At 35.4% G+C, this 17,548-nt stretch overlaps 1 protein-coding gene across 2 annotated transcripts in view; it reads left to right on the top strand.

Moving 5' to 3' along the window:
• Nucleotides 1-17,548, top strand: part of BTAF1 (B-TFIID TATA-box binding protein associated factor 1) — a 45,208-nt gene that overhangs the window by 14,594 nt on the left and 13,066 nt on the right. For both annotated transcript variants that reach the window (XM_068688115.1, XM_068688114.1), the window contains exons 5-21: nucleotides 1,433-1,596; nucleotides 1,896-2,032; nucleotides 2,670-2,781; nucleotides 3,972-4,040; nucleotides 6,593-6,682; nucleotides 8,203-8,298; nucleotides 8,545-8,721; nucleotides 9,291-9,431; nucleotides 9,564-9,688; nucleotides 10,968-11,088; nucleotides 11,163-11,267; nucleotides 11,558-11,707; nucleotides 12,347-12,489; nucleotides 12,659-12,833; nucleotides 13,329-13,532; nucleotides 15,582-16,008; nucleotides 16,965-17,155. In XM_068688115.1, coding sequence (XP_068544216.1) covers nucleotides 1,433-1,596; nucleotides 1,896-2,032; nucleotides 2,670-2,781; nucleotides 3,972-4,040; nucleotides 6,593-6,682; nucleotides 8,203-8,298; nucleotides 8,545-8,721; nucleotides 9,291-9,431; nucleotides 9,564-9,688; nucleotides 10,968-11,088; nucleotides 11,163-11,267; nucleotides 11,558-11,707; nucleotides 12,347-12,489; nucleotides 12,659-12,833; nucleotides 13,329-13,532; nucleotides 15,582-16,008; nucleotides 16,965-17,155 — 2,627 coding nt within the window. The remainder of the gene's footprint in view (nucleotides 1-1,432; nucleotides 1,597-1,895; nucleotides 2,033-2,669; nucleotides 2,782-3,971; nucleotides 4,041-6,592; nucleotides 6,683-8,202; nucleotides 8,299-8,544; nucleotides 8,722-9,290; nucleotides 9,432-9,563; nucleotides 9,689-10,967; nucleotides 11,089-11,162; nucleotides 11,268-11,557; nucleotides 11,708-12,346; nucleotides 12,490-12,658; nucleotides 12,834-13,328; nucleotides 13,533-15,581; nucleotides 16,009-16,964; nucleotides 17,156-17,548) is intronic.

The raw sequence follows: 17,548 nt of genomic DNA, 5'->3' as shown, positions 1-17,548 counted from the left end.
TGTTGCTTTTTAATCAGTGTACTTGTAATTTTGGTCTCCTGTAAGCAATGTAGAATATTCATATAGCACCTGTGTGATGATACCTTTTGTTTCAAGTGACTTGCCTGATATCTTTCTGCAACTTTTTAGCTGAGTTGGTTTACATCTGTAAAGTGGCATAGAATTATTTTTATCTATAAGATATATATATATATATATATGTATGTATGTATGTATGTATATGTAGTTGTTACTGTACTTCTCTGCTCTGCTTCCAGTCCATCTTTCAGTTCCTCCACCAAAGGAAATGGTGCTATAGATAAGAATCCACTCAGGCTGCATAGCCCTGATTCACTTATTCCCTGTGCAGTGTACAGAGAAGATCAGGGAGGAACAGAACCCATGGTTCCTGATGCTTACGGCATATTCTGTTTTTGTTTTTTTTAAGCTTCACTAGAATTTTGTTGTTTGTCATCTTTTATGCTAGGTTAATAAGGTCTTCTACAAATTTCATTTCTTCTAATGAAACCCTACCTGTTTAGAAACAAGTTTTGGTTTGTGTGTAGCAAACTTACTTGGCAGGTTTATTTTAGATAGGCACTGAATTCATCTGTTATTTTTAATATAAATGTGAATACCCCCCAAATTCTAGGTGTTAAGTAATTCAAGTATCTGTTTACAGAACATTCTTGAGGTAGTTTCTTTTAACTTTCTAAATGAGCCTCACTTGGCACGTGAAGCTTGAGGATTAGTTTATTAACAGAATACAGCACTCTAGGAAAATCATCCTTACACATCATTCTGCCTTGCAATTGGTAGTTTGGGCAGAAGGAGAGGAGACACTTTGGTCCTGCGTGTGTGGCAAGGAAGGATGTTTCTTTAGAAAACAGGTTCTGATTCAGCCTAACTTAATGCAGAATATTGGATTGAATGTTATTTGAGGGATTTTATTGGTGGTTCTTATTTCATAGATCTCTGTTTCCCAACAGAAGACAAATGTTTGGAGAATAAAAAGTTAAAATAAAAAAAAAAATCAACCTTAAACCTTATCAGAACCCACATGGATGCAAGTTGTGTTTAACAAAGCACTAGTTCTTAAATCAGTTGCTGGATTAATTTAAATGTTAGTTCTCTCCTTTCAAAGTGCACTTTCCTTTAAAAAAAAAAAAAAGGCAAAACTTGATTTTTTTCTTCTGTAGACCAAGTGTAATCTAATCTAATTTCATGGCAGCTACTTTCTGTTTTAAAAATATACTTTAAGGTAATTCTGTATTTTCCACAACAAAAAGGTCTTCCTAGGAACTATGATTGGGTTTGAAAGATTTTATTTATGTATTATCTAAATAGAATTTAATTCTGTGACTTCTGGTGTTGTTATTTCATTGTGCAAGACTTCACTGATAGATCTGTATTGAAATCTGACACGTCTGCCTTTTTAAAAAACTTTTTAAAGGTGAAATTGATCCTAAAGAGCGGATAGCACGGCAGAGGAAACTGTTACAGAAGAAGCTTGGCTTAGATATGGGTGCTGCAATTGGGATGAATACAGAAGATTTGTTCAATGATGAAGATCTGGACTATTCTCCTTCTTCAGTTTCACTAGTAAACAAACAACCTGTAGGTAAAACCTCGGGCTGTTTGACTGCAAGGAATAATACAGTGGGTTTACTTTATTTCAGCTTCTGCAGTTATAACTTTTATATTTTTAATTACGATAATCAACATCTAACATGGTATGAGCTTTGGCTTCCTGAACTCTTAAGCATCATAGTTCCACATTAGTACTATTTGATGTGAAACTGCTGCTCTGAGTTTCGAATAATGGAGAGCTGGGGAGGTTGAACACAATGTGGGTTTGGGGATTTTTCAGGACCTTTGTTGTAAGAATTGCTGACAATGAATGACTTCTCTTTCAGACTCTTCAGGCTGCTGAGTTAATTGACTCAGAATTTCGAGCTGGTATGAGCAGTAGACAAAAGAATAAAGCCAAAAGAATGGCTAAGCTGTTTGCAAAGCAAAGATCCAGAGATGCAGTGGAAGCTAATGAGAAGAGGTATAATATTGAACTGTTTTGCTCTTTTTTTCAGCCAAGCTTGAATTGTAATTTGATTTATCTGTTGACAAACTTCCTACAGTCTTTGCCTCTTAATATTTTATGTGGTAATTGTGTTGATGGTAGAACACAACTGTTGTACTCATTCTCAGTTGACTCTATGAAGAACCTGGCTGTAGAGGAGTCTTGGAATAATGCAATGGTATAGTTAAAAACTTACGTTTTGTCCCTAATAGTAAATATGTCTTGAGAATAATTCATAAAAATGGGAGAATTATGAAGATTATAATGAAAAATCTTAGATATAACTTTCCCATTAATGGTATGTTTTTCATCACGGTAGTTTAGTGAAACGTTATTGGACCTTCTGTATTTATAATAAGCAGTAAACAATATTTTTCCTTAGTTTTATTTAAGAATTGCTGTATTTCTTGGAAATGGCTGAAAAGATTGTCAATTTGCCTCCACGCTGAATTTTGTTACCTGCAACTGTACCTATTGTGTGTGTTTCGGGTGTTAAACTTCTTTATTTTGCATTCTTGCCACACTTTATTGTATCTGAGACTTCAGTTGTAGAAGTAATTGTTTCCCCTAAAGCATACTTTCTGTTCATAAACTTGTATTTGTTCCTTCTCAGCAATGACAGCACTGATGGGGAACCAGAAGAAAAGAGAAGAAAAGTTGCAAATGTTGTCATTAACCAACCTGCCACAGACTCAAAAACACTGGTAGAAAATGCTCCAGAAGAGGTATGTTCTGCTATTAGCAAAAATGATCATTCGGTTGTTTAGTAGAGTAACATTAAATAAAAATTCCTTATGCTCCCAAATTCTTTACTCATTTTAGTATTCTGAAAAGGAGTAAACAATGTCATTGCCAACTGTATGTAGTGAAGCTAATGGACTTTGAACTGTGTACAGCATTGACAGGAAAACACATTTAATCTTCGTAATAGTCTATCCAAGTGAACCTGAGTAGATGGATTACTGGTGTCAGACCTGGATATTGCACTGTAAACCTGTGCTAAACTCTTAGATAACAAGATCACACAGTCATAAATACTTTGATCTAAATGCTTGTGAGTTATATCTTGAGTAGTTTAAGACTTAAACAATTCCTTAGTCTTAGAAGAAATTTGCATTTGCTTCAATCAGCTGAAAAATTGTTGGAAATGCTATACCTGAATACAAATAGTGCATAAAAGTTTACTTTATAGAGACTTTATCTTGATTAAGTTTGAAATAAGGTTTTCCAAACACAGCTTAGTAACTAAATTCTTATTTGCAAAACAGTGCTGTGAAAATGCATTTATGAAAGATTAATGACAACTGCAGACTGAGTACATGCTAGTTGTTCGCCTTTTAAATACTTTATCTTTATGATGGCATGAATTTCCTCATGTTAGTATCATAATTTCTTTTCCAAAGCCTCGTCAACTTCCTTATAAGAAGTTTGGAGGTAGTGGATATGCTCCTTGATCTCAGAAATGTGGAATATGTCTTATGAGGTGCTTATTATGAGTGAGGATGGTGCTTACTACTTGATTAATTGACCTAATTAGATTATCTAGTGTAATTTCAAAATGGGATTTGTCTACTACACTTTTTAAAGGCAAAGTTCATAAATTTAGAGAGTCGCTAGAGAGGATATGAAACTTTAATCTTCTGTCATAGTGTGGTTCAAAAAGGAGACTGGATTCCAGAACTTCGAACTTAATTACCCTAGGGAAGAGGTTACACTTCTACCAGCCAAACTTCACAAGCCTTTTAAAATATCCAGTGCCAATCAGCAAAGTTTCTGAAGAGTGGAAGAAGTTATTTTATTTGGTTAAGCTTTGGAGGTCTTTGTTACCTTTGTGTATCTAAATAGCATACAGTGTAAGAAATGTTCGCCTGATCCCTTTCTTTGTTTGTCTCATACTTACTTTTTATGAATTTAGGCAAATGAATGGCCTCTCGAAAGTTTTTGTGAAGAGGTGTGCAACGATCTCTTTAACCCTTCCTGGGAGGTAAGACACATACAGTATCTGAAGTCTAAGTTTGAGAAAAAGTAGATTTAAACAGAAGTACAGAAATCGTATGCTTAGGACTTGAGGATTTTGTTAGGTATCAAAAATTATGTACATAGTAAATATAGATGACAAAGTCGAGACCAATCTGGTTTAGAGAAATTAACTGTTTCTTTCTAAGACTTATTTAAAGGGGAAATAAAATGAGAATTTTGGAAATACTGAAATTTGAGCAAAAAAAGTTGATTAAAACAGGCTTGGATTTATCAAGAATTTGTGGAATACTGTGCAAGTATTGCTGACAACAGTAGCATGCACGTTTGTCTAATGTTCAGTTAGAAAAGGGAGAAAAAATCACTTTAACAGTGAGTAGAGTACAATTGTTGTTTGTTCCCTTCATTTATAAAAAAAAATTATTTTTTTTTAAAAGCTATCTAATACCAACTACAAAAACTATATATTTGGTTGCCTTGTGAACTTGTTTCCAAGATTCAGAACTGTTCTGCTCATGCTTTTATTCAATCTCCACTATTTTCCACAAACTTTTCTATGAATTCTAAGCAAAAATATGAAGTGGCTGACAGCAGACTTTCTTCCTTGAACAGAAGATGGGAATAACTGTTGTGAACTAACCTTAATTTTGTCATAAGAAAGTTAATCTTTTGAAAGATTAAATGTTAGCAGTAACTAACGTGCTTAGGCATTATCTGTATCACAGGTTTGGTGATACCAAGTTGGCTCTGCCTATACTGACCTCAAACTCGGAAACACAGAGATAAGTCATACACAGCCTGTATGATTATTTTGGGCCCAGAAGAAGGGTAATTACGTTCATGTGGCACATCACTGCATCTAAACTAATAAACCTCATCCTATCTGAAAGCAGGCTGTGTTTGCAGTTGAAGTTAAAGTCTACTTGTCTTCTGAAATGCAGACATTCTTATAGCCTTCTTATTATATTTGATATAGGGCACACACGTCTGAATTAAGGAAGTAGATCAATACAAAATCATTCTTATGATATGTTCTTGATGGAAAAACAGGTTAGACTACCTCAAAATAGATGTTTATAAATGACCCTCTGGCATCTTCTTGCAGTGTCTATAGGCAGCCTAGGTGACTATTTTAGTGCCTAGCTTATAGGTAGCTGAAGTCACGTGAGATGAATCCTACTACTGGTATTTCCTTTATGCATTTGTCTTTCTTGCTGCTGTTCCGTATTTTGAGAAGTTAACTAGCAAAGTGTTACTTTCGGCTTGTGAAAACTAGTTCATAAGCAATCCTGGACTGTATGAACAAGTGTCAACAGTTGAAATAAGTTGAAAAGTTGATTAACAGTTGAAATTTTAAGACTATGCTCTCTGGCTGATCTTTATTGTCTTGCTTATAGATTTTACCAGCAGCCACAAGCTGTGCATATTTCAGTTTGTATTTCATGTAAAATACTCTGATACTTAGAGAACCTACCAACCACTCATCTCTAGTTGTTACTATCATGAAACGAAATAAAATAGTTTTCTACTAGCAACAGGCATGTATATCAAATACCCTTTATTAAAGAAAAAATAAAGAAAAAGTTCTACGCAAACCTATGTAAAGGCCTCTCAATGAAAACCCAGTTAAAATGTTGCATGCACAGAGGTTTAGTGTGCTGGCTTTTCTTGATTAGTCTGTTGTATCCAGTTAGGGATCAAAAATATGAGAAACAGGTATTGCTGTAGCATATCTTTGTACTGCTATTGTGTAATTTCCAAAATTCTTCCTAGTCCATTCAACTGCTTGGTGGGAACATATGTGGCTATAATTTTCTTTCTTGTGTCATTTGTTCACTTCTTTTTGTAATGTTTAGCCAATCATGGTAGGTTTGTAAACTATGCAGAAGAGTAATTCTCAGACACTTCTTTTGTGGACCCCAGGATACTCACTGGGGGTCTAAATTTTGTTTAATAAATACAAAGTTGACTAAAAATGCTGCTTTCCTTTAGCTTATGAACTTACTATAAATGGTTAACTTGTGAGCAGTCCTTGTGCCTCTTCCTTCTCACAAAGTCAAAAATTGCAATGATTTAGAAACTAACTGCCAGAGCCTATTAGGTAATTCCTGAGATTCATATAAGATGACTTCATTGATATTTGTTAATCTTTCTCCAAAAACTAGTGTTTTGTAACATAGGGAAGTAAATCTAAATGAAAACTGCCTTTACTGGCTACGTTACTGCAGATATGATAACAGTATCTTCTCTGTTAAGAAGTGGAAGCAATTCTTAATTGCTTCTGTCCATAAACTGACAAATATTTAATAAATACTAACCTGTCCAAAAACTTGTTTTTTGTAAGTACATCATTTTATCTAATAAGATACTACCTTGTCCACAACTCTGTGGAATACCACTAATTCTACTGCATTGCACGTGTCTCTATTAAGAAAAAAAGATGTGGGGAAAAAAAGGTGTTAATGTCAATTATACAGTGTTTTCAGTTAAACAGTGTATTTTTTTATCTTCTGTCCCTAAGTATTTTAAAATAATTCACATTTTATTTCACTTTTCTAGGTTCGACATGGTGCAGGTACTGGACTGAGAGAGATACTTAAAGCTCATGGTAAAAGTGGTGGTAAAATGGGAGACAGCTCTTTAGAAGAGGTGAGTTAAGAAATCAACATTACTGGAAAATTAGATTAGCAAACTGACTTCTTAAAATACTTAATTTTTGCAGGAGATGGGTGATATTGTGGGAATATAAACCATGAGATCTGTCTGATCAAAATAATATGGATCAAATCACTACATCCACTGATGAAATGTTAAATTCCTTTTAAAAAGCCTGTAGAAAACATACTACTGCATAACCAACCATTAATATGTGGTCTGTGTGTAAATTTATTAAATACTAACTTCCATACTGGAAAAGTATTACGTCACGTTAGAGATGTGCTGAAACAAAATTCACTATTTAAGTTGATTATGTAACTAGGTTCAATGAAGTGTCTTAGGCCATCTCGTTTTATTTACTTAAATAGTAAGTGCCTATCAGTCTGGTTACTTTATTATGAGTGAAAGTATTTAAGCAGTTTCTATGTATTTAGAAGGAAAACACCTTTTTAAATTTCTTGACAGTAATAACTTGTTTACTAATAATGAATCGCATTCAGATTCATACTGAATATTCATACAAAAGCAGCAGGGAAAGCTTATAGCTTAGAGAGTGTTGAAGAATGAGGAGATACATTTTTCATATGCAGATCAAACTACTTTTAGCATGCTTTGTGTATGGGGAAAGCAGGCAGAAGCTGTTATCTTTCCTTGCTTCAATGTGGATTGCGTTTGTTCCATGGAGATTGCGGAGTAATAATAACACATACTGCAATGATAAGATACTCTGATTGGTTTCTTACCTATTTATGGAAAGGGACTGTGTACTCCAGGCTAGCTTCAAAGGCTGCTGTGCAAGCTACATGCAAGTTATAATGCTTCGACCTTATATATGAATTCTGTGATACAATCCATAATATGATGATAATTTTGTTTATTAAAATTATAGTTTTCAAGGGAAATACTGATCTAGTAGGCAAACAATGGAGATGGAGAAAGATGATGTCAGAGTAGTTCCTTTTATAGGGCTTCTGCTCTGGGGTTTGGAGTTAAAAAGCTATAGGGCCTCTAATTAACAGATGCCAGAGCCTCAAGACAAGCTTGGGCTAATTACTTTAATCTGGAGGAGACTTGACTGAGATACAAGTTCTTTTCGCTTGGTCTCCCACATCGGAGAAGTCCTGCTTCATAGTTCATGTTTATTTGTAAACATTCTTCAAACGCATTAATTGATTTGCCTGGGACGCATTGACATTACTTTGTACAGATTATTTAAGTGACCTTTACCTTTGTGTGTTGCATGGGGATAAAATCATCCGTCTGCCTTACATGGTGCTTTCCAGCCTTTTGATTAAAAGTACTATGTGTACCATTGTGATGTTTGTGATAAGTCAGGGCAGAGCTGAATTAGTGCTGACTGTTCTGCCTTGATTATCTGTGCAAGATGACTGTATTCAGTGGATTTAAACATATGCTGGGATTCCTTTTTGATATAAATGTAGTGAATGCAAGCATGTCAGATATCCTCTACGAAAAAATAGTCACAGTGGTTTTTTTTCCTCTTTTTACAGATGATCCAGCAGCATCAGGAGTGGCTGGAAGACTTGGTTATTAGACTTCTTTGTGTGTTTGCATTAGACAGATTTGGAGACTTTGTTTCAGATGAAGTAAGTTGTCTGAATGAACAGGTAGATCAGCAGACTTTGGCAGATTATACTGCAGCAGATCAGCTGTGCTTTGTAGACTGATACTGCATGTGCCTGCTTTAACTGCTATGAGATGCTTACTACAGAGTAATAGATATACAAATTTCACCTCATATAGTAGTTTTGTTCACCTGATTCTACTCATTGATTTATTTCTAAGTCAAATTTCATATTGAAATACCTGTTTCCTCATTTATTTTATCCTAGGTGGTAGCACCAGTACGTGAGACTTGTGCTCAGACTTTGGGAGTGGTATTGAAACATATGAATGAAACTGGAGTTCATAAAACTGTCGATGTTCTCCTGAAGCTGCTTACACAGGAGCAGTGGGAAGTGAGACATGGTGGTCTCTTAGGAATAAAATACGCTCTAGCAGTCCGTCAGGTAATAACCTTCATGACAAATTGCAGAGAGCTTTGGAACAGAAAGCTCTGTTCAGAGATGAGGATGTGCCTGAACAATGGGTTGATATGATAAAACTACTTGTTTGCACTGGATTCTCATGTGGATTAAGATGTGTGACTGCATCTTTATCATCCACACTGCAGAAATTTGCAGGTTTATATCAACACAGTTGTATTGTTACAACCTTATTAACAGTTACTTGCACAAAACAGATTATAAATAGAGGCTGCACCTGTCTGGTTTTGATCATGCTTTCATATGCGAGGTTAACAGAGCCCTGTGCTACAAGAAGTTTAGTTTATTCATTGTATTATTCTGCAAACACTGGGTTTTGCTTACACAAAAACTGAAAAAAGTTAAAGTTCATTCAAATTTATAACCTAAGTTTTATTTCATGAATGGTACCTTCAGATACTTAGATTGTATTCTTGGACCTGTGCTTTCTGGTTATATAACAAAGAGGTTTATTCACACACGTAAAGTACATTTTATTTGTTTGGTGCATTATGTGATTTTAAGTTTAAAGATTATTTTGATCGTTTTGGCAGGACATGATCGACACGTTATTGCCTAAAGTGCTACCTGCAATAATTGAAGGTCTCCAAGATCTGGATGATGATGTCCGAGCCGTTGCTGCAGCATCTTTAGTACCAGTAGTGGAAAGCCTGGTCCACCTTCAGTCTCAGAAGGTGACTGAGCTGTTTTCCATTGATTTTTTTGATCAAAAATTGTTGCTTTTGGTCTGAGCAAAGAAAATAACATAATTAGCACTTGGATATTTTTCTTCTCTTTTTGTAAACTTTTTCTGCATACTTGTCTAGGTCCCTTTTATTCTTAACACTTTGTGGGATGCGCTCCTGGAGTTGGATGACTTGACAGCTTCCACAAACAGTATCATGATCCTTCTTTCTTCCCTTCTGACATATCCTCAGGTCCGCAAGTGCAGGTAACTTTTTAATTATTATTACTCCAGTAATGTATACAGTATGACTGTCACATTATTTTCAGATTGGGATAATCAAAATTGCCTTAAATTACATAGAAGGAGATGCTCAATTTAAATCAGTAGTTTAATTTTACTCTGGCTTTTCCTCAAAGGGAAGGTTAGGACAGTGCTTCTAGTTTAATTCCATTAGTAATAGGCACCAAAATAATTAAAAAGTAATAGATATTGTTTATATGTGACTTTTATTCCCCTCCCTCCTCTGGTTGTGTTGGGTATTTCTGTAAAGCATATTAGCCGCACTCACATGGTGGCCCTGTCCACAAATGTTTGTCTGCTTCTGTTGACAAACTCCAAATAAGTGAGCAAACTATTTACATGAAAACACATGCACATGCCTGTAGAACATTACTATTAGAACAGTTCTAAAGAAAGCTACAAACTTGAAAATTCACATCAGTAGTACAGTTGATGACTGATGAAAGGTAGATAAAGCAGTAGGTAAACTAAGTTACTGGAATGTTCACTGAAGAAAGCAGGGGAAGATATTAACTGCTTGTCATTATGTATGAATTCTTTTTTGCCCCTTTTTCAGAGGCAAGTGCCTTCCTTCCTTATTTCTTAATATTAAAAAACTTTTTTTCTGGAAGATAAAGTCTTAATTGCAAAGGGCAGTTATTGTTAGCTTTTTGGAACAGTAAAACCCTTTAAGTTTGAAGACAGTGCTGCTTTTCAGGATTGTCAAACTAAAGGAATTGCATGTTAATATGTTAACATTTTTTATAATATATATATTAAACCTGCAGTATTTGCACTCGAGACATCTCGCCTTTCACATCCTGAATGATTGTCACTGCTGAAATTGTTTTTTGCACAAATACAAAATTAAGAGTGAAGTTCTGTTGCTAACCCCATCTGTAATTCAAAACATACTATGTGTATCAGTTAATGTACAAGTTCACACAAAAAAAATAAAAACAAGCTTGGGTCTAAACTCATGCCTAATAATAAATCTAAAACCAAAAATATTTTTTTCCTAAATATTTGAACAAAGGTCTAAGTATAATCTAGGAAACTTCACCATAAAAAGACATGCTTAAATCAGCTAGTGCTTTATACCAGTAAGAAAAACACTCTATGAAAAATAATGATGCTGACTCAAACTATTTAAAATGTTTAAGTTGTAGTCATTTGATCCTTCACTTAAAATTACCCAATATATGTGACAATACTTTTATTTTTCCCCTTTTCATTGTGTCTTCATCTCTATTTCATGTATTAGCATTCAGCAGTCACTCACAGTGTTGGTCCCACGTGTGTGGCCATTCTTGCATCATACTATATCTTCTGTACGAAAAGCAGCACTGGAAACATTGTTCACACTGCTCTCTACTCAAGACCAGGTAAGAATTGGAGATACTAGCATTTTATTATGGTGTATATTGGAATCTTCTTGATCACAATATTCCTGTTTCAGAGCTCTTCAACATGGCTGACTCCAATTTTGCAAGACATGTTGAGACACATATTTCAATTCTGTATCTTGGAAAGCAACCAAGAAATTCTGGATCTTATTCACAAGGTATCTGTATGACTTATGACCTAGATACATACCGATAGTGTATCTACCTCTTTGTATCCTCTGTTCTTTTGTGCCAATAAAGCATAATCTGTTCTTGTTAATTATTTGTAGTCCATCTATGTGATGCAGACTGAAAGGCAGTAGAATACAGAGTGAGCAGAATAGAGTCTGAACAGAAATAGAATAGAGACTGAAAGGGAGAAGAACGGTTCCGTCATTTTTATCAACATGTACGTGATCTTACAAAAAACACAAAATTGTCATGATCTGCACTATGTTTCTTTTCCCAGGTATGGCTGGAACTGTTAAATAAGGCATCTGTACAGTACGTGGTTGCAGCTGCTTGTCCGTGGATGGGAGCCTGGCTCTGCTTGATGATGCAGCCATCTCATTTGCCAATTGACTTAAATATGTTGCTAGAAGTAAAAACCAGATCAAAAGTAAGTAAAACGTGACCTCATTAAGTGTTATGGGGAAAACAGGAAAGTGATTACCAGGCACAGTAGTAGAGACGTTTTCTGGAAGTGTTAAGAGGGAAGTAGTGTTGCCTTCCCACAACTGCAAATGTAACCGATGTTGTAGACCCCGGTTCTGTAGAGCAAAATAGTTCTCAAGTTGTCCATGAGAATTCAGAGTTTGGTCATGTAGTATGCTCAGTGGGGATCTTGTATTTTACAAGTATTTACTTGGTTCTGTATCTACAGTGATTTCTTCAACAACTGTTCACAGGATTAAGTCTAAAGCATTACTTTATTTCTGAAGAAGATACTGGAAGAGACTTCCTTTTTGCTTTGTGTGGACTGAAGTTGTTAAGTTACATGTTAAGGATTAGTATTAATTTTCAAGTGAAGGGGACAGTATCTTTTTTTGGGACCAAAACCAAAATATTAATGGAGAAGGGATTTATAATAATTAACTACTTTCAGAAGTCTGTTATGGGTTATGTTCTGTTCTGGTTAAATGTTCTGGGTTAGTCCAATTTTTGCAGGGTATGATTAGTATTGGAAATGTTATGGAATATGAATTCATCTTTTCTATTGCTTTATTTACGTTAAACCTTTCCCAACTTTATTCCGCAGGAAAAGGCAGGTACTAAACTGCGTCAAGGTCAAACCCAGAATAAGGAGGTGATTCAGGAATATATTGCTGGGGCAGACAGCATTGCAGAAGATCCAGCAACCAGGGATTATGTTGTCATGCGAGCTCGGATGATGGCAGCAAAGTCAGTTTACTGGAAATCTGAAAAAATATTTAAAAGCAATTTATCTTTTTTTGTTGCACAATGTTTTTGCTATAATCTAACTACATAGGCTTTTTGGCATCTTCATTTTGAATCATTAATTGATGATTAATTATAACATTGAAGCAACTGCTATTTCTCCTTTTATCAGGTTGCTGGGAGCACTCTGCTGTTGTATTTGCGACCCAGGTGTAAATACCGTTACTCAAGAAATAAAGCCAGCTGAATCATTAGCTCAGCTACTGCTCTTCCACTTGAATTCTAAATCTGCCTTGCAGAGGATTAGTGTTGCATTAGTAATCTGCGAGTGGGCAGCCTTGCAAAAGGTAGGATGTTTCTGCAGCAAAAATAAATTTGACTTCACAAACTTAATCCATATCTCATCTGCTACTTCAGCTTAAAATAAAATTTCAGTCTATAAGCTAAAATGGTATTTGTACAGCTAAATGTTAAAATCTTGATAGCTAGACAATGCAGGAATAAATTATGCCACTCCAGTAGCTAAATGCCAACTGTTAGAACTGTGAATCGGTAAATGTGTTCACATTTCTTCTACAAATTAGTCTATCCAAAATGCACATTATGAGGTCAATGCTTCCTTTTAACATGACTGTCTTTCCTATGGTCGCGATCACTCCAGTTCCAGTGACATACTGAAAGTTTTGTTCATAATCCATAATACTTCTAATATGGATAAAAGTGTTAATGGTCCCTCTGGAACCTGGATTTCTGTAGCTAGGTTCTGCTGTTTATTACTCAAATCTGAACAAAAGAAATCTTGATTACTCAAAAGTGCAAATTATGTGACTTTTCTGTTACAGGAGTGTAGAGCTGTGGCCATTTGTGTGCAACCTCGCTTACTTGGGGTCCTTTCTGAACACCTCTATTACGATGAAATTGCTGTTCCTTTTACACGAATGCAGAATGAATGTAAACAACTCATTTCACTATTTGCTGATGCACATATTGATATTGGAAACAGAATAAATTGCAGTGTATTTACAATAGATCAAGCAAATGATCTGGTAAGTAGAGGCATGCCTGCCCTTCATTCAAATCTATTGCTGTCTTGAAATACATATTCAGCATAATTACTACTTTTAGAAATCGTATGATGACTTCATACTTCCTTTGACATGAGATGTGTAATAGATAGTACACCCCCACACACACACTGCAATGTTTACAGACTATACCAAAAATTAAGTAGAATGCAAGTTTGACTATTGAAATCTACACAGAACAAAGTAGCTGGAACTGTTGCAAACCATTGTCAAAAGACTAGTAAATAAACTGTGCAAATTCATGTGAAGGGAGCTTTCTAAAAGTTGTTGTATTTAAAAGGATTTTTATTTCCACCTGGCTGTTAAATTGCTCTTTTTTTATATATATATCTGAAAACATCAGTGTTAGATGTGCTTTACATATAAAAGGTAGCCCTTGATGTGAAAAGTTCTGTAAGCAAAAGCAGCTGATAATGTTGGAGCAACAGATTAAAAGGCTTCTGTTCCAACCCCAAAATGGATTCTTAAGCAAAGATAAAAAAGACCATGGACAGATAAGGTAGGATATAAATGAAAAGCTTGTAGATTTGAAAGCCCACTAAATTAAAGGTGTCTGGAGTGGGAAAGGTGTGTAGATTTAGAGGAATGAATGAATGAGGATGGATGTGGTACAGTTTTCTGGGGAAAGAAAGGCAATCAAGTTCCTGGACAGAACTTTGTGCAACTGGGATGCTGGGGAGAAGTAGGAGAAAAATGTTTAAGATTTTATGATTATGACCATGATGAGACTGTAGGAAGATGCTGGATCCTCAGATTCTCAAACTAATACTTTTGCAGCAATGTGTTGTGGTTTAACTTGTAAATCTCAACCAATCTTTAAAGTTATAGACAATTGTGTAATGGGCTGAAGGGATTTTGGCAGCCAGTTTTATGGCTGCCATCTAAATTGAGTAGATTCCCAAGGTGAAGACGTAATCATAGAAGCTTGTAGTATGTGAAGTACAGGAGTTTTCATATACCTCAACTATTTACTCATCAGTCTAGTAATACAGCTGCTTGACTGATGTATGTATATTCAAAAGATACCTGTTTCGGATTTGAAGACTTCAGAAAACGCATACCACACCTGCTTTCCTTTTTTTGTGGCTGTCTTCTGCTCCCATTTCAACTCTTCAGATTTCCTTAAAAAACATAGACAAAGTCAACTCTGTTGTAGTATGTGTCTTCATGAATTAAATTTAAAAACGCTGTGCTTCTCATAGCACATTTTCTGCATCACTTGGTCATTCCAGCCATCAGGGTCATGTGGAGTAGAACTTAAGGCTTCTACAGTTTATATATAAGTATCGGGTTCATACTGCTTCATAGTTAAAAGACTTGACCCAAACGTTTAAAAGGCAATTAAAAAAACAAACAACAAACAAACAACTCTTAGACTAGCCCTCAAAAGCTGCCATATTTCATGTACTTCAGAGTCCAGCTGTCCTATCAGTAGAATAAGCTTGGTGTTTCCATGACTTCATGGTGCTTGTGATCCATTTCCTGTGACAAATTTAAGCAACAATAGTCATGCAGCTGGAGGGAGGAGGGGAAATAAGGCAAGTCCTGCAACTGCTGTACTCTGACTTTTTCCTTAGATTTTATCTCAGCCTGTCTTGCCTCAAAGGAAAATCAGCTTAGAAATAACTTCTGAATGCACAGAACCTTACACATCCTTTCTGGCCTATTGTATTCATAGCGTGTTCCTCATCACTCTATCTTTTTCTTATTGATAAACCAAAATATCTGAATAGATCTGGTGGGTATAGGATACATTTTGGGAAGTATCTAAACCTCTTCTAATTTTCACAATCCAGAATTAAAATATTTTTAATATGTCTACTTCTTTCCCTTGAATTGGAAGTTCAAGATTCCAGAAACTAAATTTTGGAGCATTTCCTGTTATTTGCTGGAAAAATTGAGATGAAAATACCTGTCGAAATGACTCTTCTACCATGAGAACTATGGTGTTCAGAGGTTATCCCGTTTTATAATGAAACAGATTTGTAACTTTTTCTTCCTCTTTATTAGGTTACTTCTGTTTTCAATGAAGTGACATCATCCTTTCCTTTGAATCCTAAACTTCTACAACAGTTGGACAGTAAAAGACAGCAAGTCCAAATGACTGTTACAGAAACAAATCAAGAGTGGCAAGTGCTGCATCTGCGAGTCCACACTTTTGCTGCATGTGCAGTTGTGAACTTGCAGCAACTTCCAGAAAAATTAAATCCTGTTATAAAACCTTTAATGGAAGCTATCAAAAAAGAGGAGAATACACTAGTACAGAACTATGTGGCTTCATGCATAGCAAAGTTACTTCAGCAGTGTACAACGAGGTCTCCTTGTCCCAACTCAAAGATTATAAAAAATCTCTGCAACTCCCTCTGCGTGGATCCACATCTTACCCCACTGGCAGCATGTCCTGCACAGCCTCAGAGTAGCCATGAAAATTCAAAAGGTATGATACTGCTGAGATCTTAACAATATGCCCGTGCTTGTCTTTGAACTGTTAAAAATGAGTGAGTCATGCTTTCAGTGTTTTTAAAATGCTAGCAACTAAGTCTTCATTTATTAGTAATTACTTCATTCAGGTATCTTGCAGTTGCACAGAGTGTATAGGTTAATGTTGTATGTATTTTTCATAAACTGTGTATAAAAGACTAGTTCTGACTTTGTTATTTACTGTTGTTCACCTATCATCATCAACTTCATTTACCTGCGATACGAAGCTTTTCACTGAAACTGTATCACCATGGAACCAGAGAGTATCTTGTCAGTAAGAAGGGAAAAAAAATCTGATTTGTGTTATGTTCTGTAGTCTAGTAGAAAGATGAGTGTTTGAAATGGACAAAAAAATCCTGCACATACTACGGACATGGGCTTTCTTTAGATGACAGTTCATTGCCAAAAATGTATGGATTAATTGAACAATGCAAATTAAAACCATTAAAAATATAACGTTTTTTAACCAACTTTAAGGTTTTACCATTATACATTTTATTTTTTTCATAACATACTCCTCTGAGATGAAGATGTATAATACATTGATATCTGATTGAAAATTAAACCAATTAACTTAAATAGAAACATCAACAAACCAAAAGATACTGATGGCATCAGTATATTTAAAAACTTGTGCAAAGGTTTCTTATTTGACTGAAGTCTTACTCTGTTTCTTGATGAGTAAGAATTCATCTGGCAGTTTGCACACAAATTTCCTTGTCAAGTCTTTAATATGCTCTTAACAGAGTAATTCTACTCCGTACTTTTTTTTTGTCTCTGAGGTTGATGATGCTTATCCATCTTCTTCAAAGCATGCTGAGATCTGCAGATGATTTGTGGGTGGCTATCACTTCCACCTACTTTTTAAACCACAGCTTAAATTGTTGTCAGCTATTCTGTCTTCTGTTGTAGGGCCCAACTCCGACAAAGATGGGATGCATCATACAGTTACTAAGCACAGGGGAATAATTACACTGTACAGACACCAGAAAGCTGCTTTTGCCATCACAAGTCGACGAGGCCCTACTCCAAAAGCTCCAAAAGCGCCAATTGCAGACCTCCCCACCAGCAGTAGTGGAAGTATTCCTACAGAACTTGACGAGGTGAAGTCCAAAGACTTGCATTTTCAACTTGCATGTCCACCCGTCCCCTTTATTAGTTTGAATTCAGTGAAGTCAATAGCATTACAAAAAGATAGTCCAGGATCTTTCCCTGAGAGAATGTAATGTTGATGAATAATTCTGTGATGCAAGCAGTATGTATTGCTTGATGATGTGTGTCATTAAGCAAATTAATAATTCTGAAATATTTTACATTTAGTACACTATATGAGTTTCTCTGTGAAAATCCATTTGTATGGATTTATACTATGATTATCACAATGGATTTTCCCAATGCTGTGATTGCATCCTGATACCCACATTAAATTTTGGTCATCTTGATGCGTAGTGGAAACTCAAAAGCATTAAAAACTACTTCAAATTCAACTAGAGTTA

Source organism: Anas acuta, chromosome 7, assembly GCF_963932015.1.
Source record: "Anas acuta chromosome 7, bAnaAcu1.1, whole genome shotgun sequence".
Classification (NCBI taxonomy): domain Eukaryota; kingdom Metazoa; phylum Chordata; class Aves; order Anseriformes; family Anatidae; genus Anas; species Anas acuta.
This window is presented reverse-complemented; position numbering and strand designations above follow the sequence as displayed.